This window comes from Cynocephalus volans, chromosome 4 (genome assembly GCF_027409185.1).
Source record: "Cynocephalus volans isolate mCynVol1 chromosome 4, mCynVol1.pri, whole genome shotgun sequence".
Taxonomy (NCBI): Eukaryota; Metazoa; Chordata; class Mammalia; order Dermoptera; family Cynocephalidae; genus Cynocephalus; species Cynocephalus volans.
Genome location: NC_084463.1, coordinates 102,833,624 through 102,857,587, shown reverse-complemented (window position 1 = coordinate 102,857,587; position 23,964 = coordinate 102,833,624). Strand labels below are relative to the sequence as shown.

The following is a 23,964-nucleotide window of genomic DNA, read 5'->3' as shown; positions in this document are numbered from 1 at the left end:
TACCACAGAAATACAAGGAATCACTACAGACTATTATAAACAACTATATGACAACAAATTTGAAAACCTGGAGGAAATGGATAAATTGAATACAAACTACCAACACTGAACCAAGAAGAAATGGAAAACCTAAGCAGACCAATAACAAGCAGCAAGACTGAAGCAGTATCAGCAGTGTCCCAACAAAGAAAACCCCAGGACTACATGGCTTTACTCCTGAATTCTACCAAACCTTTAAACAGGAATTAATACCAATTCTCTTCAAACTATTCCAAAAAATTAAAACAGAGGCTATTCTCCCAAACTCATTTTATGAAGTCAGAATCATCTGATACCAAAACCAAACAAAGATACAACAAAAAAGAGAAAACTACAGGCCAGTATCTCTGATGAATATAGACATAAAAATCCTCAATAAAATATTAGCAAACAGAATACAGCAACACAACAAAAAAATTATATATCATGATCAAGTGGAGTTCCTCCCAGGGAGGCAAGGATTGTTCAATATATGCAAGTCAATAAATGTGATACACCACATCAAAAAAATCAAGGACAAAACCATATGATGATCTCAATAGACAGAGACAAAGCACTTGACAAAATTCAACATCCCTTCATGATAAAGACTCTCAGCAAATTAGGTATAGAAGGAAAATACCTTAACAAAGTAAAAGTCACATATGACAAACCTACTACCCATATTATCCTGAATAGGGAAAAGCTCAAAGCTTTTCCTTTAAGAACAGGAGCAAGACACGGATGCCTATTCTCACCATTCCTATTTAAAACAGTATTGGAAGTACAAGCCAGAGCAATCAGGGAAGAGAAAAAAATAAAGGGCATCCAGATTGGAATAGATGAAGTCAAACTGTCCCTGTTTGCAGGTGACATGATCCAATATACAGAAAAACCTATACTCTACCAAAAAATTCATAGAGCTGATAAATGATTTCAGTAAAGTTGCAGGATACAAAATCAATACACAAAAATCAGTAGTGTGTTTATACTCTAATAATGAACTAGCAGAAAAAGAAATCAAGAAAGCAAGATCATTTATAATAGTCAACAAAAAAATAAAATACCTAGGAATAAATTTAACCAAGAAGGTGAAAGATTCCTACAAGAACTACAAATCACTATTGAAAGAAATTAAAGAGGACACAAAAACACAGAAAGACATTTGTAGTGGGTTGAATTATGCCCCCCAAAACTCCCTGAAGCTTGAATTGTGTCCCCCAAGTTTTATGTATTAGAAACTTAGTCCCCACTGTGGCTGTTAGGAGGATGGGAAATCCTGTTATGGTAATTGAAAGGTAAAGCCTTAAAGAAGTGATTGGATTATAGGACTGTATAGTAGTGAATGGGTTAAAAATGGTGGTCAGGTGTGTGGTTCTGAGGGCTTTAAAAGAAGAGAAGAGTCTGTCTTTTTCTCTCTCTGCTCTCTTTTCTTCCACTATCTTGCAATGTGAGACCCCTGGGTCACTGTCACCACCACCAGATGGACTTTGGACTTTCCAGCCTCAAAAACTGTAAGTAATAAATTTCATTTATCTTTATAAATTACCCAGTTCCACATATTTTGTTATAGCAACACAAAACAGACTATACAACATTCCATGCTCTTGGATTGGAAGAATTAGCATTGTGAAAATGTCCATACTACCCAAAGTGATCTACAGACTCAATGTAATCCCCATCAAAATACCAATGTCATTCTTCACAGAAATAGAAAAAACAATCATAACATTCATTTGGAACAACAAAAGACCCCAAATAGCCAAAGCAATCCAAGTGGGAAAAAAAAACAACCAGAGGGACTATACTACCTGACTTCAAATTATACTACGAAGCTATAGTAACTAAAACAGCATGGTACTGGCATAAAAGCACACACTAGGACCAGTGGGACAGAATAGAAAACCCAGAAATCAACCTACCTACTTACAGCCAGCTGATCTTTGACTAAATCACAAAAAAACATACATCGAGGAAAGATTGCCTCTTCAATAAATGGTGCTGGGAAAACTGGACAGCAGTAAGTAGAAGAATGAAATTAGACCTGTACCTCTTACCATGTACCAAAATCAACTCAAAATGGATTAAAGACTTCAACATAAGACCTGAAACTGTAAAACTCCTAAAAGAAAACATAGGGGAAACACTTCAGGAAGTAGAACTGGGCAAAGACTTTACAAATAAAACCCCAAAAGCATAGGCAACAAAAGAAAAAATAAACAAATGGGATTATATCAAGCTGAAAAGCTTCTGCACAGCAAAAGAAACAGTTAACAGAGCAAAAAACAACCTAAGAATGGGAGAAAATAATTGCAAACCATATATACATCAAGGGATTAATATCCAGAATATACAAGGAACTAAAACAACTTTGCAGTAAAAAAACAAGTAGCCTGATTAAAAAATGGGCAATGGAGCCAAATAGGTGTTTCTCAAAGGAAGATATACATACAAATGGCCACCAGACACATGAAAAATGCTCAACATCACTAAGCATCAGGGATATGCAAATCAAAACCACATTGAGATATCACCTCACCCCAGTTAGAATGGCTAGTATCAAAAAGACAGAGAATAACAAATGCTGGTGAGGATGCGGAGAACCCTTCTACACTGCTGGTGGGACTGTAAATTAGTGCAGCCATTATGGAAAACAGTATGGAGGTTTCTCCAACAACTACAGATAGAATTGCCATATGATCCAGCAATCCCACTGCTGGTTATATACCGAAAGGAATGGAAATCATCACGTCAAAGGGATACCTGCATTCCTATGTTTATTGCAGCTCTATTTACAATAGCCAAGAGTTGGATCCAACCTAAATATCCATCAGTGGATGACTGAATAAGGAAAATGTGGTATATATACTCAATGGAATACTATTCTGCCATAAATAAGAATGAAATTCTGCCATTCACAGCAACATGGATGAACTTGGAGAAAATTATGTTAAGTGAAATTAGCCACATTCTCACTCATAAGTGGGAACTAAAAAAAAAAAAGAAAAAAAAGAAAAACAAATAAAAAAGAAAGAAAGATACAACGATCACAATAATATGTTGAACTTTCAAAAGGAGATAACAGAACTGAGATTACCAGAGGTGAGAAAGGGGGAAGTGGAGAGGGTATTAGGGAGAAATTAGTAAAAGCCCACAAAAAATGATTACATTGTGTAATGTTGAATACACTAATTATCCTGATTTGAGCATCACATATTGCACACAGGTATTGATATTCACTGTGGTGCCCCACAGATTGCAATCAATAATGTTTCAATAAAATAAATAAATAAATATAATAAATAAATAAATTTTTTAAATCTGTGCTTTGCCTGGATTAAGAGCAGAGGGTCAGAATGTTCCATGGGGTAGGAGATAAGATGGTGATTGCACCAGGATACAGGCAGGCAGCTAGAAAGAAGAAAAGCAGAGGTGCTTCCAAATCGAGGTCAAAGAAGAATTACTGCAGCAACAGAAATGTATATATCAGAAACCTATGTTGTTAATTTGCATGTATTAAGTTTTTTTTAAAAAGGGGCTGGCCAGTTAGCTCACTTGGTTAGAGTCTGGTTGCTGATAACACCAAGGTCAAGGGTTCCTTACCCGCCAGCCACCAAAAAAAATAAAAAAGCAGCAGCAGCTCCAGGCTTTCAAAGCTGTGCAAAGGGGAAACAAGGAAAAATCTATGTTCAGAATTAGGTCCAGAGACCAAAGGGAGAACTCTGCTTCTCGGGGCCAGCATGACCCCTGGGAGTGATATAGCAGCAGTGGGAATCAGAGGGGGACCCTGAGCATGAGGTGAATCCAGGAAAAATAAAACCAGAGCTACTTGTCCAGCTGTCTTTGACAACTCTGACATGGAGCTCCAAAAATTGAGAGTCAAAAAACTGATTCAATTTCATCTCATCCTGCTGTGTGGATGAGAAGAAATTTCGTCGTATTCTGGTGTGTGAATGAGACAAAATTGCCTTTAGGGTTGCCCCACAGTTTCCTTGACACCCTAGCTTTCCCAGAAACAATACCAACTACAAAAAAAGAAAAAAAGAAAGGAAGGGAAGGAGGAATTCTCTGAAAGAGAATGTCTCAGGACCCTTCAGTCTACTGTCTTCAAAAGCCCTCTACACCTGCCCAGAAACAGACACAACCCTGCTATCAGTTAACTAACCAGGGACCTCTGCTTCCAGGAACCATGGTACTTCAGACTTGGAAGCACCACTGCATCTCTATCAAAGTTGAGGGTGAGGGAAATGAAGACAGAAATCAACATGGCTCTCAAACTGTTTTCAACAGAGCTCTAGGGATTGCTGGTTTGGGCAACAGAAAGGTAAGTGGGAGGTGACTATCACTCTAACCAATGAAGAGACAATTTTTTTTGTTTTGCTTTAACATCTTTATTGAGATATAATTCACATACCAATTATAGTGTAAAACTCGATTGCTTTTAGTATATTCACAGAGATGTGCGTCACCACAATCTAAGTTTAGAAAACTGTCATCTAGGGCTGGCCCGTGGCTCACTTGGGAGAGCGTGGTGCTGATAACACCAAGGCCAAGGGTTCAGATCCCTATATAGGGATGGCCAGTTGGCTCGCTGGGTGAGCATGGTACTGACAATACCAAGTCAAGGATTAAGATCCCCTTATCGGTCGGTCATCTTTAAAAAAAAAAAAGAAAGAAAACTGTCTTCTGCCAGATATATATAGGAGTTGTAATAACCCCAAAAATGAATAACTTAAGACCTAACTCGGTCTGTTCCCTTATTGGTTATATGGAGAAAATTAACATCAGCCTCACAGATTGCTGGCACGTGAGAGGTGCATGTACAAGTACTCAGCACAGGCCTAGCATATTATAGCAATGGTATTAGGAGTAAAAGTAGTAGTAATACTGCTACTATAAACTAGACCACAGGCTGGACACTTCATATACATGATTTCATTTCATCTTTACCATAATCCTTCAAGGTTAAGAATTATGGTTCCCATTTAACAATGAGGAAATGAACACTAACAGAGTTTAAGAAATTTTCCAAGGTCATAAAACTAATAATGTTCAAAGTATACCTAAAACCATCATCTTTCTTGCTCCAAAAGTGTATACTTTTGTTCTACCACACAGCTTTTCAGCATTCTCAGTGTCTTGTTTTTTTCTTTTCTCCACATATGCCTCTCTAGTATGTGTTTTTCTCTAAGTCTTTCCTCTTATTTTAAATACAGCGATTTTTACTTCCACCCAGATTCTGCAGATGATTCATAGCACAGGGTAGACGGGTAAGCAAGAGGGTCACAGAGGAGATAAGACATACAGGTCATACCCTAGCAACTTCAGAGAAACAACCCAAAACTGACTCAGCTTCTATCCTTGTGGGCAACTCACAAGTCCAAAGTACCCTATCTTCCATACTCTGTACTCTTGCTCTGACCTAGGGAAACAACTTAAGGAAAACACAATGATAAGATAGGATTGTTGCTTTCAAATTCAAAATTCAAAAAACCTTAACTTATCACCTTTATGTATAAGGCCCTGCACTAAGCACAACGGAGAAACAGTGATGAACAAAACCTGGTTCCTGCCCACTAAAGACGCTGACAATCTAGTAGGACAGACAAGGATGGACCTAACTAATTACAATACAGAGCAGAACAATATGTCAAATGTGAGTTCATGCCAAGTACTCTGGAACATAAATGATGAAGGATTACTTCCCATCGTAGGGGAACAAACAAGATTTCTTAGAAGAAACATTTAATCTAGGCCAATAGTTCTCAAATGAGGGCAATTTTGTCTTCCAGGGCAACTGACAATTGCAACTGGCAATATTTTTGGTTGTCACAGCTAGGGAGGAGGGGAGGTTTGCTACTGGCATCCAGTGTGTAGAGATTAGGAATGCTACTAAATATCCTACAATGCACAGGACACCTCCCCACAACTAACAGTTAACTGGCCCAAAATAGCAACAATGCTGAGGTTGAGAAATCCTGATCTAGGCCTAGGTGAATAAGTGGAATTTTTACAGACAAAATGGAAGACAGAGAAATGCAAGAATAAGAATTTGTCTGGAGTAAGAACACAGTGATGGAATACAAAGAACATGTTTGTGATGGCTGCAGCACAGACTAAGGAAATGCAGTATAACATGAACTAGTCAGATAAGAAAAAGGCAGATTGTGTGAGCATTGAAGAACAGATTAGAGTTTAGAGCTTAGATTAATTAAATAAGCAAAGGTAAGCCAATCACTCATAGTTTTATCATCTCTAAAAACTTTTTTTTTTGCTGTATAGTTTTATGGGTTTTAATACTTATTTAAATTCATGTAACCACCCTGGCAATCTGGACACAGGACAGCTAGTTCTATTACTCTCTAAAATTTCCTTATGCTGTCCCTTTGTAATGAAACCCTCCCCACACTCCTCACCTGGGTAACTACTGATCTACTCTTCATCCCTATAGTTGTGTCTTTCTCAAAATGTCATATAAATGGAATTACATAGTATGAAATTTTTTGAGACTGGTTTCTTTCACTCAGTATAATGCCTTTATGATTCATCGATGTTGCGTGCATCAACAGTTCATTCCTTTTTATTGCAGAGTAGTTTTCCACAGTTTATTTATCCATTCACACCTTGAAGGACATTTGGGTTATGTTTAGTTTTTGACAATTATGAATAAAGCTACTATAAACATCCATGTACAAGTTTTAGTGTGACTATAAATTTTCATTTGCCTGTAAGGATAAATACCTAGAAAAAGAATTGCTATAGTAAGTTAAGTTTAACTTTGTAAGAAACTGTCAGACTTTTCCAGGCTGGCTCTATCATCTTGTATTCCCATCAGCAAGAGTTCTATGGGCCCTTCCTCTTCGCCTGGCACTTGGTATTGCCCATTTTTTAATTTTAGCCATTCTGATAGATGCATAGTGGTACCTCATTGTGGTTTTAATTTGCATCTACCTAATGACTAACAATATTGAGCATCTTTTCATATGTGTAATTTACTATCCATATATCTTCTTTGGTGAAGTCTCTGTTCAAATCTTTTCCCATTTTTTATTGAGTTGCTTGTTTTCTATTGTCGAATTTTGAGAGTTCTTCATTTGTGCTGGGAGCTTTTAATAGCACTTTTCTCACTTAATCCTGACAGTAATCCCGCAAGGGTAGGAATCATTAACCACCATTTTACCCTGAGAAAACCCTTCCAAATAGGAAGTCACTAAACTACTATAATCTCATGACAATTCTGCCTAATTTTAAAGTTTTCTTATCACTTAATCATCTATGACATATAGATCACTAGAATGCAAGTTCCATAAACTGGAATCCATCACATTGATTGAAGTAAGTCAGACAAGAAAGACAAACACCACATGGTGTCACTCATATGTGAAATCTAAAAAAAAAAGTGGTTCTCATAGAAGTAGAGAGTAGAATAATGGTTACAAGAGGCTGGGAGGGGAGGGGGGTTAAGGGGAGGAGAAGGTGTGGACTAATGGATACAAAACTATGCTATCTACCCCAAGTGAATCATTGTGCAGTATATGCATGTACTGAAATAACACATTATACCCAAAAAATATATAAATAAAAAATTTTTAAAAAGAATGCAAGCTCCATAAAAGCAGGGATCTTACTTGTTTTGTTCACTGCAGAAACCCTAGACCTTGAATAGTACCTGGCACATAAGAGGTACTCAATAAGAACTTGTTTAATGGCTGAATAAAAGCCCTGATTTTTCATGTAGGCTCCAGAAAAGAAAATGACACTGCTCTCAGAAAGTCTGATCCAGTCGAGGGGACAGTGGTTTTAGGCACATCCTTTGTGGAGGATATTGACTAAGAAGTTATTAATGAGATAGAAATAAAACACATGTATTTCACAGGACAAAAGCCTGTAGCATAGAAGGACCAAAGTCCTGCACTTTAGGAGGCCAGAGCCTCTAGCTTAGGGGGACAGAGCCCAACCCTTTAGGAAAACACGTAGATATGCTAAGAATAAGAAAGACCAGAAAACTTTCACAGGACTAAAGCCTTCGATGTAGATAAGAGAATTGAAGCACAGCAAAAAGTGATTGCTGCGGGGGCAGTTGCCCTTGGTGCAGCTAAACCTAAATGGTGGGAAAGTATGTAAGCTGAATCTTCAAGGATATTCTGCTAGTTAGTGCTTTGGGGACGTTCCACATCTTGCCCTAAGCTGTTTCTTTGTTTTTCTTGGGGAGCTAAGCAATTTGGTGATTATCTCACCATCACATAGCTTAGTTTTATGACTCCTTTTGTTGGTAAATTGCTTGAACTATTTTAAGTTACACCTGCTTTAATGGATATTGTCACGTAGTCAGTTTGTTTATGTTTTCACTATGACTGATTAACCACCTGTTTTTCTTCTGTGGCTTTCTTGCCTTTACAGTAAAAACTGAAGCAAAAACTGACTTGGGGCTGTGCCTGGGCTCTCCTCTCTTGAAGGAGTTTTCCTCAGTGCAGTCCCTTCAGGTTCTCATTGCTCTGAATACATAGGCTCTGAGTAATCTTTTGCATCGCCGTCATTCTGCAAGAGGTGACAGTCCTTTTCTGCTCACCTCAGACTGTCAGGACAACTTGACAGTACCATCCTATTACAGAAAATCCTTTGCCCATTGACAGTGTCCTCACTAGAAGTCTGAATAGAACACAGGTCATGAATTCCCACAGTGCCAGCCTGGTGGAACTCCCTGACACCTTTCCAAGAAGGGCACCATCACCAATAATGCCATCTTGCTCATCTGAAGGTCCCGCAATACACAGTCTCTGCTATCCAGAACAGAAGCAAACAAAGATGGCACTTGAGCAGCCAAACTAGCTGCCCCACACACAAACGATTATATATTTTTCTACAAAATAACTGCTGAATTTCAGTTTACCATAAATATAATTTCACAGCTCACAGTAGAATAGACGGAGCAATTAGAAATAAGAATGAATCAAAGAAGAGACAGGAAAACTATAAGAAGCATTCACAACAATGCATACAGGAATCCAGGTACTGGGGTAATAGTGCCAGAGGCGCTGAAGACATGCTTTGATTCATACAAAGAAAGTTAACACTCTGGTCACAATAATCTGTAAGAAGGGAGAATTACTTCAAAAATGGTTAAAATTTTAAAAGATCTAGCACTGAGGTTACAGTTTGGTTATCTGAAAAAGTTACGGATATAAGGCTAACTGAATGAAGCCTTAATAGAGTATCCCTTCAGACTTCTACTAAGGTTCTTGGGTAATCAGCAGTGTTTTTAGATGGGTCATAAAAATCTCAGGTCCTTGACGGCCAGCACAACCAGGGATGTGCTAATCCCTGATGCCTCACCATCCATTACCCAATATTCTGAGCCTTGAGCTATCTACCCAACTTTCTAGTCAGATCCTAAACTCCAAGTGTACATATTAGTCCATTTTTTGTCACTTAGAATGGATGAAACTGAGTAATTTATAAAGAAAAGTAGTTAATTCTTACAGTTTGGAAGCTGGGAAGTCCAAGGTTGAAGGACCACATCTTGTGAAGGCCTTCTTCCTGGTAGGGACTCTGCAGAGTCCTGAGGCAACACAATGCAACACATGGAAAGGGAGCAAGAGCGTCCTCATGTGTTCTGTTCTTCTCCTTATAAAGTTACCAGTCTGTTCCCATGATAATCAATTAATCTATTAACCTAATAATCCATGAATGGATTAATCGATTCATGAGAGCATAGCCTTCACAGTCCAATCACCTCTTAAAGGCCCCACCTTTCAAATGCCATATTGGGGATTAAATTTCAACATGAGTTTCAGAGGGGGCAAAGATTCAAACCATACCACCAAGGCATACATGTTTAGACTGACTTAAGCACACTGCCTGGTTACCCGGGCCCCACTTTCCTTTCCAACTTTTTGTTCTGTGGTTTTCTACCACAGTCCCTCTGTCTAACCAAAGCAACCCACTCTGCTTCTTACATTCTGCTACTTTTTCTTTCAAGGACAGCAGTTTGTGATTGATCATAAAAACCCAAACTAGCCAGTCCTCTCTAACCACCAGAGGCCTGAGATTGCAGGGAGAGCAGTGGAAGCCAAAGCAAGGCAGAAACTATGCTGAAAAAGAACAGCTCACCACTGGCTCAGAGAAAAGCAGGGTGACAGTTTTTGTGTTATTTTGGAACAGTTCGTGCTGCTGAACTTTTTATTGTGGTAACATTCCTCTAAAAAGAACATTTTCTTCCTCCCCTCCTTGACAAAGCAATTCAGCAGAATGTGAAAAAAGAAGGAGCAGATGACAAAGATATTCAGGAATTTGTAGCTATTTGGATTATAACACCTTCTTCATCCATTCCCAGTCCCGTAGCTAGACTTCAGGACAGTGATGAGGACACCTCTAGGCATCATTCACCACCAGAAACATGGTTGTATTCTCAGCATAGACAAATAAAACTCTGGCCCTTTGAAGGCCAGTGACAAGATATGACCAGAAATTCAGATACTTTCATCATGGTGGTTGTCAATGCTCAAGAACCTACAACAGTCTAGTTCAACAAGTATAAATATCTCAGCCTGGTTACCTGGGCCCCACTTTCCTTTCCAACATTTTTTTCTGTGGTTTTCTAACACAGTCCCTGTGTCTAACCAAATCAACCCACCCTGCTTCTTACTACTTCTACCCCTTTGCTCACACTGGTTCTCTACTACTCAGGTATCCCTACCCCTTCTATTCTATGCAAATTCTACTTTTCTTCTAAGAAGTCTATTTTTCTCCTCTTTTAAATTCTTTAGATATTATCTGGTTCATCCTAAAAAAAGAATCCCCCCTGCTGACCAATCAGTGGAGTTCTATATTATACTTGCCTATCTTCAGCAACAGGGAGTTCACTATCTATCAAGAAACCTTCTCCTATCTCAAGATAGCTCTGTTAAGAAATTATCATTCTAGAAGAATATGCCTATTTTTTACTTTCCCCACATTCATCCTGGTTCTTCCCTAACAATAAGGAAAACAATACAGCAGTGCTTCAGAACATGCACTTTGAATCAGATCTGGGCTCATATCCAGTGTGTCTTTGAGCAAAATGCTTAACCTTTCCAAGGCTCCAGCCACTGATAATAATACCAACTTCATAAGGCTGTTAAAAGTTAAAAGAGTAACTATGCAAAGAGCTTAATACCATGCCTGGCATAGAGTAAGAGTTCAATTAATGATAGCCAGTGCTGTGGTCTTCATTGTTACTAACATTGTTATATAAGTCTGATTTTTCTACTTCTTATGTATTTGAAGATACAAATTATATTACCCAAGTCTCCTCTTCTCTGGGCTAAGGTTTCTTCAGTAGGCTGTAAGTTATGTGAGAACAGACTGTATCTGTCTTATTTACTGTCCCATCTCTATGCCTAGCACAGCACATGGCACATTCATAACACATACTTAATAAATAGCATTGAATTTTGTTGAATGCTATTCATTTTATAGCTTCTGTACTCTTCATCATTCATGTCACTCCTCTCTGTATAGGCTCTCACTGTTCCAAATCCTTCTGACAATGCGAGGTCCAAAACTGAACTCAAAACTCAAATGTAGGGTAACTAGCAGGAAGGAGAAACAAGGCTTATCTCATCCCTCATGATATACACTATATCACTATTGAAGATTTGGCATAGCTTAGTAGTTTCACCAAACTGCTGGTTCACATTGAGCTTGAAATCAAGAAACTCTTAAATCTTTTTACACATGATGACCTTGTACTCTGGGCTCTGCTGAGTTGCAGCTGTAGTAATCTCAAAAGGTGAAATAACAGAACTTTTTTCCATTTAGACATTCCTTTAGCTCTTACTATCTGGACCACTCCTGGCTCCCAACAACTTCAGCCTGGAATCTAGAATGATCTTTCTAAGATTTGCTTCTTCGTCTCAAATAGAGTATAAATTCCTAAATCTAACTGTCTTGCCTTCTCTCCCACATGCCAACACAGGGCTAAATATAGATTGATGCCCTACATCTACATCACGACTGCAGTAAGAATCCAGGGAAACTGCAGTAGGAATCCGGGGATTCCTCTCTCTCCCAAACAACATAGCTCAGTCAGTGTTATTCTACTAGCTGGTAGGCAAGTGGGAGCAGCCCAGGCACAGAAACAGGCATAAAGCCTGCACTCTGACAGGCTAGCTCCTAGAGGGCTGCTCTGCTGAGTGCCATTGCCCCTGATGGGGATGGGTTCCTAGAGAACAAGCTAGCAGAGAACATCTCTCCACAGAGAACAGTCTATCTAGGCAGCTTTCAGGGACTGTTTCATACAGGAAGAGAAGAGAGCCACAGTAGGGTGAGAGAGCTCACCTCATCACTTTCTTCCACATCCACATCACCATTGGCATCATCATCCATCAGCTTGTGGATGTTGCGGACTGCCTCAAAACTGAGCTTCTCATCCTCACTGTGGCACAGGTGCTTGTCAATCCGGCAAAACTCTGTACAGGGAAAGCAAGAGATAACATTACTGAGAGCTGTCATCCAGACTCTATCACCCACCTGTGTCAGCATTCTTAGCTTCTTGCATCTGACTCCTTGAATAGATACTTAACCAGCTACTTGTACAGTAAGAGAAGTGTTTCATCTAGCCTTTAACTGTCTCCCCCAAAATACGCTGAGCTCTCACAGGGATAATGCTTTATCATCCTAATAGTTCCCTGGCATGGAACTCTATCATAGCACTAGGAATACACTGGGATCTAGACAAGAACATGAATAGTTAACTCACAAATGAGAGAAAATACAAATAGCCAATGAACACAGGAAAAAAGTTTAGCTTCACTAGTAATAAAAGAAATGTATATTCAAATGCAGTATCATTTTTATCAGTCAAATTAACAAATGTAAATTAACACAATCTTTCTGGAAACAGGACAACCACCAATTAGCTCCAGTGTCTAAATAATGTATAGTTTTCCCTTTTGTTCACTTTGTCACTGCTGGTACATATAATGCCAGCCACAGGCTAAATGGGGAAACCTCTCACATCTTATGCCTTGCCATAGACAGTTAAATCCAGCAAATATCTATCAGATACCTAAAGGTCCTATGCTCATCTGATACAATACTTTGGGAGGTCTGGGGTGCGGTTTCCTCTGCTCACCATCACTTTGTCATGCAGTTCTTTCCATGACACCTAATCCTCTCTTACAAACCTGGAAAACACCTAGCCTGACTGATGGACACAGCAGAAAAAGCCTGGAATCTAAGCTTATCTCTACCATATGACTCTAGGAAGGTTATTTCTCTTCTCCAGGCCTTAAGTTCAGTATTTGAAAATAGCATTTTGACTAAAGTTTCTAGTATTTCTTCCAATTCTTAGAAGCTAAAATTCCTCTTTTCTTTTGACCTGGGCCTTGATAACTACTTCCTAGGCAAACTACTCTTCAGATCACCCCCAAAGAAGATAGAAGTACATCTTTGACTTCCCAAGTAATAGAAGATATTGTCACAGGAGGGAAAGCAAGGACAGGGTAAAGAGCCTGTAGTTGTAAAGCCTTTTAGAAGACACTGATCAAAGACCTGAAACACCCTAATCTATTTAATCATTTACTTGTCTGGCTGCCAGAGACAGTGACAGGACAGGACAGGTCACCTCTCTATCCCTTGCCGGTTGTTCAAATCCTTTTTAAAATAAGGGAGGGATATAAATATTAAATTTAAAGCATCCTACATGTGACTCAATAAAAGTATGTTAAAAATTGAAGCTCACATATGTTAAATGATGTCCCCAAAGTCAAAGGCAACTGAAGAGCCACAGCAAAAGCCCTGGACTGCTAACTCCCAGGCCAGCATTTCACCTGATTGTCTTTTTGCTAAGGTGACAACATAGCTTTGGGTTGGTTTCACATTTTGAAAGCCACCGATGATAACACCGGTAAAAAGCACATTGAAGCAATGGCTTTTAGAAGGAGAAAAGTAAGAAATATCTCTATGAAACCTTATGTTCCTCTACATGTGTCCTGCTAAGTTGGTTTGGGGGCTGAAATGGAGGACTTATGAGTACTGAGGGAGAGAATTGAATATAACCAAAGATTATGGCATTGTTTCTCAACTTCATCATCAACAAGAGTTCCTGGAATGATTATTTCATTCATGGAATCCATTTCCAGAGGAACTATTTACCCCCCCAAAAATTACAATAAGTAATGACTAACTAGTTCACAGATGAAGCACATAGCACTGGAATTAGCATAACCAGCATAACTCTTTCCTTCCATTATCCCTGTTTTCGTACTACTCAAAAACACATATAATAGCATATTAGAGCTTTGTGATCAGCATAGCCATTTAAACAACATTTACTGAGTGCTCTTCATATGTCAGGTCCTATGTTTAGCACAGAACATAAAGATATGAAATCAGATCTTATCTTTGTTCTCAGAAGCTCAATTACAAAAGTTAGAGAAACAGGCAATTAAAACACCAGAAAGTTTCTGCACAGCAAAGGAAATAATTAACATAGTGAAAAGACAACCTACAGAATGGGAGAAAATATTTGCAAACTATACATCTTACAAGGGATTAACCTCCAGAATATACTCCAATAACTTAACAATTAAAAAATAATAATAATAATCCTTTTAAAAATGGGCAAAGGAGCTAAACAGACATTTCTCAAAGTAAGACATACAAAAGGTATATGAAAAAATACTCAACATCACTAATCATAAGGGAAATGCAAATCAAAACCACATTGGGATATCATCTCACCCCAGTTAGACCAGCTATAATTAAAAAAACAGAAAATAGGGCTGAGCCCGTGGCGCACTCGGTAGCGTGCTGCGCTAGCAGCGCGGCGTCGCTTCCGCCGCCGCGGGTTCGGATCCTATATAAGAATGACCGGTGCACTCCCTGGCTGAGCGCCGGTCACGAAAAAAAAAAAAAAAAAAAAACAGAAAACAACAAATTTGGTAAGGATGCAGAGAAAGGGGAACCCTTTTGCACTGTTGGTGGGACTGTAAATTAGTACATTCATTATGTAAAATAGTATGGAGATTTCCCAGACTACAGATAGAACTACCATAAGATCCAGCAATCCTACTGCTGGGTATATACCCAAAGGAATGGAAATCATCACATCAAAGAGATACCTGCACTCCCATGTTTATCACAGCTCTGTATACAATAGCCAAGATTTGGAACCAACCTAAATGTCCATCAACAGATGACTGGATAATGAAAATATGGTAGTTAGAGCATCACATATTGCACATAAGTATTGACACTCAACTCTGTACCCCACAGATATGTACAATCAACTATGTTACAATAAAATAAATAAATAAATAATAAATAAATAAGTTCATCTAACACATTATTTCAGGTATGTATTTATACTTATATATTCATACTAGATCATATACGCCTTGTAGGAGTAGAATTTTATTCATACTTTTATCTGTAGCAAGAAGGATGGTTCTAGACCTGCAAAATAGCTTTGCAATAGTATATTTTGTAATTAATAAGTTATTACAGTTGCAGAATAAAAAAATTAATTAATTAATTAAAAATTATTATAGAAAAAAACTGCAAACTTGAAGTGGGGAAAAAAGGAAAATGTGGTAGATATACACAATGGAATACTACTCAGCCATGTAGAAGAATGAAATTCTGCCACTCACAGAAGCATGAATGAGCTAGGAGAAAATTATATTAAATGAAATATGACAGGCACAGAAAGAAAAAACTTCATGTCCTCACTAATAACAGGGAGAAGAAAGAAGGGAGGGAGGAAAGAAGGAAGGAAGGAAGGAAGGAAGGAAGGAAGGAAGGAAGGAAGGAAGGAAGGAAGGAAGGAAGGAAGGAAGGATCACAATAATACGTTGAATTTTCAGGAGAGAAACGAACTGTGGTTACTAGAAGTGGGAATGGGAGAAAGGAAGAGGGGTTAGCAAGAAATTGGTTAATGGACTCAAACAATGATTATGTTTTCTAATGATGAATATGCTAATTATGCTCAGGCACCAAATAACAGGTATAATGGGCCAATATCTTTATGATTGGTTGAGAATAATCAGCATCATCATACATTGTACACAGTTATTGATATTCAACTCTGTACCCCACAAATACGTATAAACATTTATGTTTCAATAAAAAATAAAACAAAACAAAACAAAAAAACACTGTGTGCTAAGTGCTATGACAGAAACAATCAAGGTTGGGGTCAGCAAACTTTTGTTATAAAGGACCAGACAGTAAACAATTTCGGAGTTTGTATTAGTCCATTTTTGTTGCTTATAACAAAGTACACTGAACTGAGTGACTTATGAAGAAAATGAAATTTATTGCTTACAGTTTCTTTTTTTTTTTTTTTACTTTTTTTCTTTTCTTTTTTTTTTTTTTTTTGTAAATTTTATTTTGTCGATATACATTGTGGCTGATTATTGTTGCCCATCACCAAAACCTCCCTCCCGCCTCCCGCCCCCCCTCCCCCCACCGATGTCCCCTCTGTTTGCTTCTCGTATCAACTTCAAGTAATTGTGGTTGTTATATCTTCTTCACCCACCCCCCGGTTTTTTTTTGTGTGTGTGTGTGCGTGCGTATGTGAATTTATATATTAATTTTTAGCTCCCACCAATAAGTGAGAACACGTGGTATTTCTCTTTCTGTGCCTGACTTGTTTCACTTAATATAATTCTCTCAAGGTCCATCCATCTTGTTGCAAATGACAGTATTTCATTCATTTTTATAGCTGAGTAGTATCCCATTGTGTAGATGTACCACATTTTCCATATCCACTCATCTGATGATGGACATTTGGGCTGGTTCCAACTCTTGGCTATGGTAAAGAGTGCTGCAATGAACACTGGGGAACAGGTATACATTCAACTTGATGATTTCCATTCCTCTGGGTATATTCCCAACAGTGGGATAGCTGGGTCGTATGGTAGATCTATCTGCAATTGTTTGAGGAACCTCCATACCATTTTCCATAGAGGCTGCACCATTTTGCAGTCCCACCAACAATGTATGAGAGTTCCTTTTTCTCTGCAACCTCGCCAGCATTTATCGTTCAGAGTCTTTTGGATTTTAGCCATCCTAACTGGGGTTAGATGGTATCTCAATGTGGTTTTGATTTGCATTTCCCGGATGCTGAGTGATGTTGAGCATTTTTTCATATGTCTGTTGGCCATTTGTATATCTTCCTTAGAGAAATGCCTACTTAGCTCTTTTGCCCATTTTTTAATTGGGTTGCTTGTTTTCTTCTTGTGAAGTTGTTTGAGTTCCTTATATATTCTGGATATTAATCCTTTGTCAGATATATATTTTGCAAATATTTTCTCCCACTCTGTTGGTTGTCTTTTAACTCTGTTCATTGTTTCTTTTGCTGTGCAGAAGCTTTTTAGTTTGATATAATCCCATTTGTTTATTTTTCCTTTGGTTGCCCGTGCTTTTGGGGTCGTATTCATGAAGTCTGTGTCCAGTCCTATTTCCTGAAGTGTTTCTCCTATCTTTTCTTTAAGAAGTTTTATTGTTTCAGGGTGTATATTTATTTTTTTTTTTTTTTAATTTTATTTTGTCGATATACATTGTAGCTGATTAATGCTCCCCATCACCAAAACCTCCCTCCCTTCTCCCTCCCCCCCTCCCCCCCAACCATGTCCTTTCTGTTTGTTTGTTGTATCAACTTCAAATAATTGTGGTTGTTATATCTTCTTCCCCCCCCCCCCGGTTTTTGTGTGTATGTGTGTATGTGTGTGTGTGAATTTATATATTAATTTTTAGCTCCCACCAATAAGTGAGAACATGTGGTATTTCTCTTTCTGTGCCTGACTTGTTTCACTTAATATAATTCTCTCGAGGTCCATCCATGTTATTGCAAATGGCAGTATTTCATTCGTTTTTATAGCTGAGTAGTATTCCATTGTGTAGATGTACCACATTTTCCGTATCCACTCATCTGATGATGGGCATTTGGGCTGGTTCCAACTCTTGGCTATTGTAAAGAGTGCTGCGATGAACATTGGGGAACAGGTATACCTTCGACTTGATGATTTCCATTCCTCTGGGTATATTCCCAACAGTGGGATGGCTGGGTCGTATGGTAGATCTATTTGCAATTGTTTAAGGAACCTCCATACCATTTTCCATAGAGGCTGCACCATTTTGCAGTCCCACCAACAATGTATGAGAGTTCCTTTTTCTCCGCAGCCTCGCCAGCATTTATCGTTCATAGTCTTTTGGATTTTAGCCATCCTAACTGGGGTTAGATGGTATCTCAATGTGGTTTTGATTTGCATTTCCCGGATGCTGAGTGATGTTGAGCATTTTTTCATATGTCTGTTGGCCATTTGGATATCTTCCTTAGAGAAATGCCTACTTAGCTCTTTTGCCCATTTTTTAATTGGGTTGCTTGTTTTCTTCTTGTAAAGTTGTTTGAGTTCCTTATATATTCTGGATATTAATCCTTTGTCAGATGTATATTTTGCAAATATTTTCTCCCACTCTGTTGGTTGTCTTTTAACTCTTTTAATTGTTTCTTTTGCTGTGCAGAAGCTTTTTAGTTTGATATAATCCCATTTGTTTATTTTTCCTTTGGTTGCCCGTGCTTTTGGGGTCGTATTCATGAAGTCTGTGCCCAGTCCTATTTCCTGAAGTGTTTCCCCTATGTTTTCTTTAAGAAGTTTTATTGTCTCAGGGTGTATATTTAAATCCTTAATCCATTTTGAGTTGATTTTAGTATATGGTGAGAGGTATGGATCTAGTTTCATTCTCCTGCATATGGATATCCAGTTATCCAAGCACCATTTGCTGAAGAGGCAGTCCCTTCGCCACTGAATAGGCTTGGTGCCTTTGTCAAACATCAGATGGCAGTAACTGTGTGGGTGGATTTCTGGATTCTCTATTCTATTCCATTGATCAGTGTGTCTGTTTTTATGCCAGTACCATACTGTTTTGGTTATTATAGCTTTGTAGTATAGCGTAAAGTCAGGTAGTGTTATGCCTCCAGCTTTATTTTTTTTGCTCAGCATTGCTTTGGCTACGTGTGGTCTTTTATTATTCCATATAAATGTCTGGATGATTCTTTCCATTTCTGAGAAAAATGTCTTTGGAATTTTGATGGGGATTGCATTGAATTTGTATATCACTTTGGGTAGTATGTACATTTTCACTATGTTGATTCTTCCAATCCAAGAGCATGAGATATCTTTCCATCTTCTTTTATCCTCTCTAATTTCTCTCACCAGTGGTTTGTAGTTCTCATTATAGAAATTTTTCACCTCCTTGGTTAACTCAATTCCTAAGTATTTTATTTTTTTGGTGGCTATTGTAAATGGGCAAGCTTTCTTGATTTCTCGTTCTGCATGTTCACTATTGGAGAAAAGAAATGCTACTGATTTTTGTGGGTTGATTTTGTATCGTGCTACTGCGCTGAAATCATTTATCAATTCCAAGAGTTTTTTTGTAGAGGTTTTTGGCTGTTTGATATATAGGATCATGTCATCTGCAAACAGGGACAGGTTGACTTCATCTTTTCCAATCTGGATGCCCTTTATTTCCTTCTCTTCTCTGATTGCTCTGGCTAGTACTTCCAACACTATATTGAATAGGAGTGGTGAGAGTGGGCATCCGTGTCTAGTTCCGGTTCTTAAAGGAAAAGCTTACAGCTTTTCCTCATTCAGGATGATATTGGCAGTGGGTTTGCCATATATGGCTTTAATTATGTTGAGATACTTTCCCTCTATACCTAACTTATAGAGGGTCTTTGTCATGAATGAGTGCTGAATTTTATCAAATGCTTTTTCAGCATCTGTAGAGATGATCATATGGTCCTTGTGTTTGACTTTATTAATATGGTGTATCACATTTATTGATTTGCGTATGTTGAACCAACCTTGCATCCCTGGGATGAATCCCACTTGATCGTGGTGAATAATTTTACGTATGTGTTGCTGTATTCTGTTTGCTAGTATTTTAGTGAGGATTTTTGCATCTATATTCATCAAGGATATCGGCCTTTAGTTTTCTTTTTTGGTTATATCTTTACCTGGTTTTGGTATCAGGATGATGTTTGCTTCATAGAATGAGTTTGGGAGATTTGCGTCCGTTTCAATCTTTTGGAATAGTTTGTAAAGAATCGGTGTCAATTCCTCTTTGAATGTTTGGTAAAATTCTCCTGTGAATCCATCTGGTCCTAGGCTTTTCTTTGTTGGGAGCCTTCTGATAACAGCTTCAATCTCCTTTATTGTTATTGGTCTGTTCAAATTTTCTACATCTTCATGGTTCAGTTTTGGGAGGTTTTGTGTGTCCAGAAATTTATCCATTTCCTCCAGATTTTCAAATTTGTTGGCGTATAGTTGGTTATAGTAGTCTCGAATGATTCCTTGTATTTCAGATGAATCAGTTGTAATATCACCTTTTTCATTTCTAATTTTTGTTATTTGAGTCTTCTCTCTTCTTTTTTTTTGTTAGCCATGCTAATGGTTTGTCAATTTTATTTATCTTTTCAAAAAACCAACTTTTTGATTCATTGATCTTTTGAATTGTTTTTTGGGTTTCAATTTCATTCAGTTCTGCTCTGATCTTAATGATTTCTTTCCGTCTGCTAACTTTTCGTTTGGATTGTTCTTGTTTTTCTAGTTCTTTAAGGTGAAGTGTTAGGTTGTTCACTTGCCATTTTTCCATTCTTCTGAGGTGAGCATTTAATGCAATAACTTTCTCCCTTAATACTGCTTTTGCAGTATCCCACAGGTTTTGGTATGATATATCATTATTTTCATTAGTTTCAATAAATTTTTTGATTTCCTGCTTGATTTCTTCTTGGACCCATATGTCTTTAAGTAGAATGCTGTTTAATTTCCATGTGTTTGTATAGTTTCCAGAGTTTTGTTTGTTATTAATTTCTAGTTTTAATCCATTGTGGTCTGAGAAAATACATGGGATAATTCCAATTTTTTTGAATTTATTGAGACTTGATTTGTGACCTAATATGTGATCTATCCTGGAGAATGATCCATGTGCTGATGAGAAGAATGAATATTCTGAGGTTGTTGGATGGAATGTTCTGTAGATATCTGCCAAGTCCAATTGGTCTAGAGTATTGTTTAGATCTTGTGTTTCTCTCCTGATTCTTTGCCTAGATGATCTGTCCAATATTGACAGTGGGGTGTTCAGGTCCCCTGCTATTATGGTATTAGTGTCTATTTCCTTCTTTAGGTCTAATAGAGTTTGTTTTATAAATCTGGCTGCTCCAACATTGGGTGCGTACTACATATTTATGATTGTTATGTCTTCTTGATGGATCAGTCCTTTTATCATTAAGTAATGTCCCTTATTGTCTCTTTTTATGGTTTTTAGTTTAAAGTCTATTTTGTCAGATATAAGAATAGCTACTCCAGCTCGTTTTTCTTTTCTGTTTGCATGGTAAATCTTTTTCCATCCTTTCACTCTTAGTCTATGTGAATCTTTATGGGTGAGGTGAGTCTCTTGTAGGCAGCATATAGTTGGGTCCTCCTTTTTGATCCAGTCAGGCAGTTGGTGTCTTTTAATTGGGGAATTTAAGCCTTTTACATTAAGAGTTGTTATTGAAAGGTGTTGATTTATTCCTAGCATTTTATTGGTTGTTTGGTTGTCTTAGCTGTCTTTTGTTCCTTGCTTTCTGATTTACTGTTTGGTTTCTGTGTTTGTTGGTTCCTTAGGTTGTAGATAGCGTTTTTGGTTTTTTGTTTCTCTTCATGAATGCCATTTTTATTATACTAGTGGGTTTTGATTTTTCTTGGGTTTTTATGGCAGTGGTAGCTATTTTTCAGGAACCAAACCCAGTACTCCCTTGAGGATTTCTTGTAAGGGTGATCGTGTGGTGGTGAACTCCCGCAGTTTTTGTTTGTCTGAGAAATATACTATTTGCCCTTCATTTCGGAAGGATAGCCTTGCAGGGTAGAGTATTCTTGGCTGGCAATCTCTGTCTTTTAGTATTTTGAATATATCATCCCATTCCTTTCTAGCTTTTAGGGTTTGTGATGAAAAGTCTGATGTTAGCCTGATTGGGGCTCCCTTATAGGTGATTTGATGCTTCTCTCTTGCAGCTTTTAAGATTCTCTGTCTCTGAGTTTTGCCAGTTTGACTATGACATGTCTTGGAGAAGGCCTTTTTGGGTTGAATACGTTTGGAGATCGTTGAGCTTCCTGGATCTGAAGATCTGTGATTTTTCCTATACCTGGGAAGTTTTCTGCCACTCTTTTGTTGAATATGTTTTCAATGCAATCTCCGTTTTCCTCCCCTTCTGGAATACCGATGACTCGGATATTTGAGCGCTTAAGGTTATCTGATATCTCTCTCAGATTTTCTTCAATGCCTTTGATTCTTTTTTCTTTCTTTTTTTTTTTTTTTGTCTGCTTGTGTTATTTCAAACAGCCCATCTTCAAGTTCAGAGGTTCTCTCTTCAACTTCGACAAGCCTGCTGGTTAAACTCTCCGTTGTGTTTTTTATTTCGCTGAATAACTTCTTCAGTTCAGCAAGTTCTGCTACAATTTTTTTCTGGACATCGATTTCCTTGTACATTTCCTCTTTCAGGTCCTGTGTACTTTTCCTCATTTCATCATGATGTCTAGCTGAGTTTTCTTGTATCTCATTCAGTTTCCTTAGAATTATCACTCGAAATTCCTTGTCCGTCATTTCGAGGGCTTCTTGTTCTATAAGATCTAGAGTTTGAGATTTATTAACTTTTGGTGGTGTACTTTCTTGATTTTTTGTATTTCTGGTATCCTTTTTTTGATGTTTATTAATCGTGGCAGGGGGTTTCACAGTCCACCGGCTTGAAACTGTTGACTAACTAAGATGTTGCTGTGGTTGCCAATTTCGTATGGCTACCTCCGTGACTGCTCAGTTGGCCTCTAGTGCCTTGTGTGTATGGTTGCCTCAGGTCTTAGGCCTCTCCGGGAAGCCACCTCTCTGGTCAGCTTGGACTCTGCTGGGCTGCTGGATCATGGGGCGGTACCGCAGGGTGTGTGATCTCTGCTGAGCTTTCACTTCCCGTGCAGGGCTTCTCCCTGTTCCGTGCGCTCTGGCCCGGGCTGTTGGATCGTGCAGTGGAGACCCCATAGGGTGTGTGGTTTCTGTCGAGTCTCCACCTCCCTAGCCGGAAGTCTCCCCACTCTGTGCGCACTGGGCTGGGCTGGGACGTGTCTTCTGCAACCCTCGTCTATCAGCGGGGCCTTCAAGACCCTGCTCGGCACCGCCTCGCCCAGGAAGTCTACCAGGTTTCTGCTAGGCACAGATGACCATTCGCTCTGGGTGCCTTTGTAGCACTGTGTAGATCTTTCTCGGGACTTATCACCTTCCTCCTGGTATCGCAGTTATTTGTGTACTTGTCTTATCTCCCACACCAGAGCGTCAGCTCCTTGGCGGAGGAGCCCTGCAGAACACGGTTCACCTTTGTATCCCCCCGGCGCGGACCGAGTCCGGTGCCCACCCGCAGTCAGCTCTCCAGCAGGTTCAAGCGGACTTGGGAACTCTCCAACCACACTATTCCTAACCAGAAAACGGTTAGGCGTTTTTACGAACTGGTGGCCGCAGAGATGGTATCTGCCTCCCAGTAACAGGAAGTTTACCAGGGGCCGGAACCCAGGGTGCGGTGGAGTGACAGTCCGCCCCGCCCGTACTTCCTTGCCCTCCTGACGCTGGCCGGAGACGCCCCACACCACCAGCCCCGCCAGAGAACCGCAGAGGGAGTGGGAGGGGAGGTTGGCCCGCAGGCCCCAGAAAGCCCCCACGCCGGGGCAAGCAAGTGGGAAGGCTGAATGAGGAGCTGAGCCAGGCGAGGAGGACAGGCTTGGCTGAGCCGGGCCGGAGCTGCCACCACCTGAGAAAATGGAGGCAGCCCCGGGGACGGTGAGTGGACCGGTGATGCAGGCAGAAGCCGGGCGGGCGTCAGCCCCCCGAGCAGGGCCGGGTCAGGGGTCACTCACAGGGCTGTGCCAGGTCGGGCAG

The 23,964-nt window shown here is 39.1% G+C and overlaps 1 protein-coding gene across 3 annotated transcripts in view; it reads right to left on the bottom strand.

The window, feature by feature from the left end:
* Positions 1–23,964, bottom strand: part of STIM1 (stromal interaction molecule 1) — a 224,815-nt gene that overhangs the window by 104,783 nt on the left and 96,068 nt on the right. For all 3 annotated transcript variants that reach the window (XM_063093387.1, XM_063093388.1, XM_063093389.1), the window contains exon 2: positions 12,337–12,467. In XM_063093387.1, the coding sequence (XP_062949457.1) occupies positions 12,337–12,467 (131 nt within the window). The remainder of the gene's footprint in view (positions 1–12,336; positions 12,468–23,964) is intronic.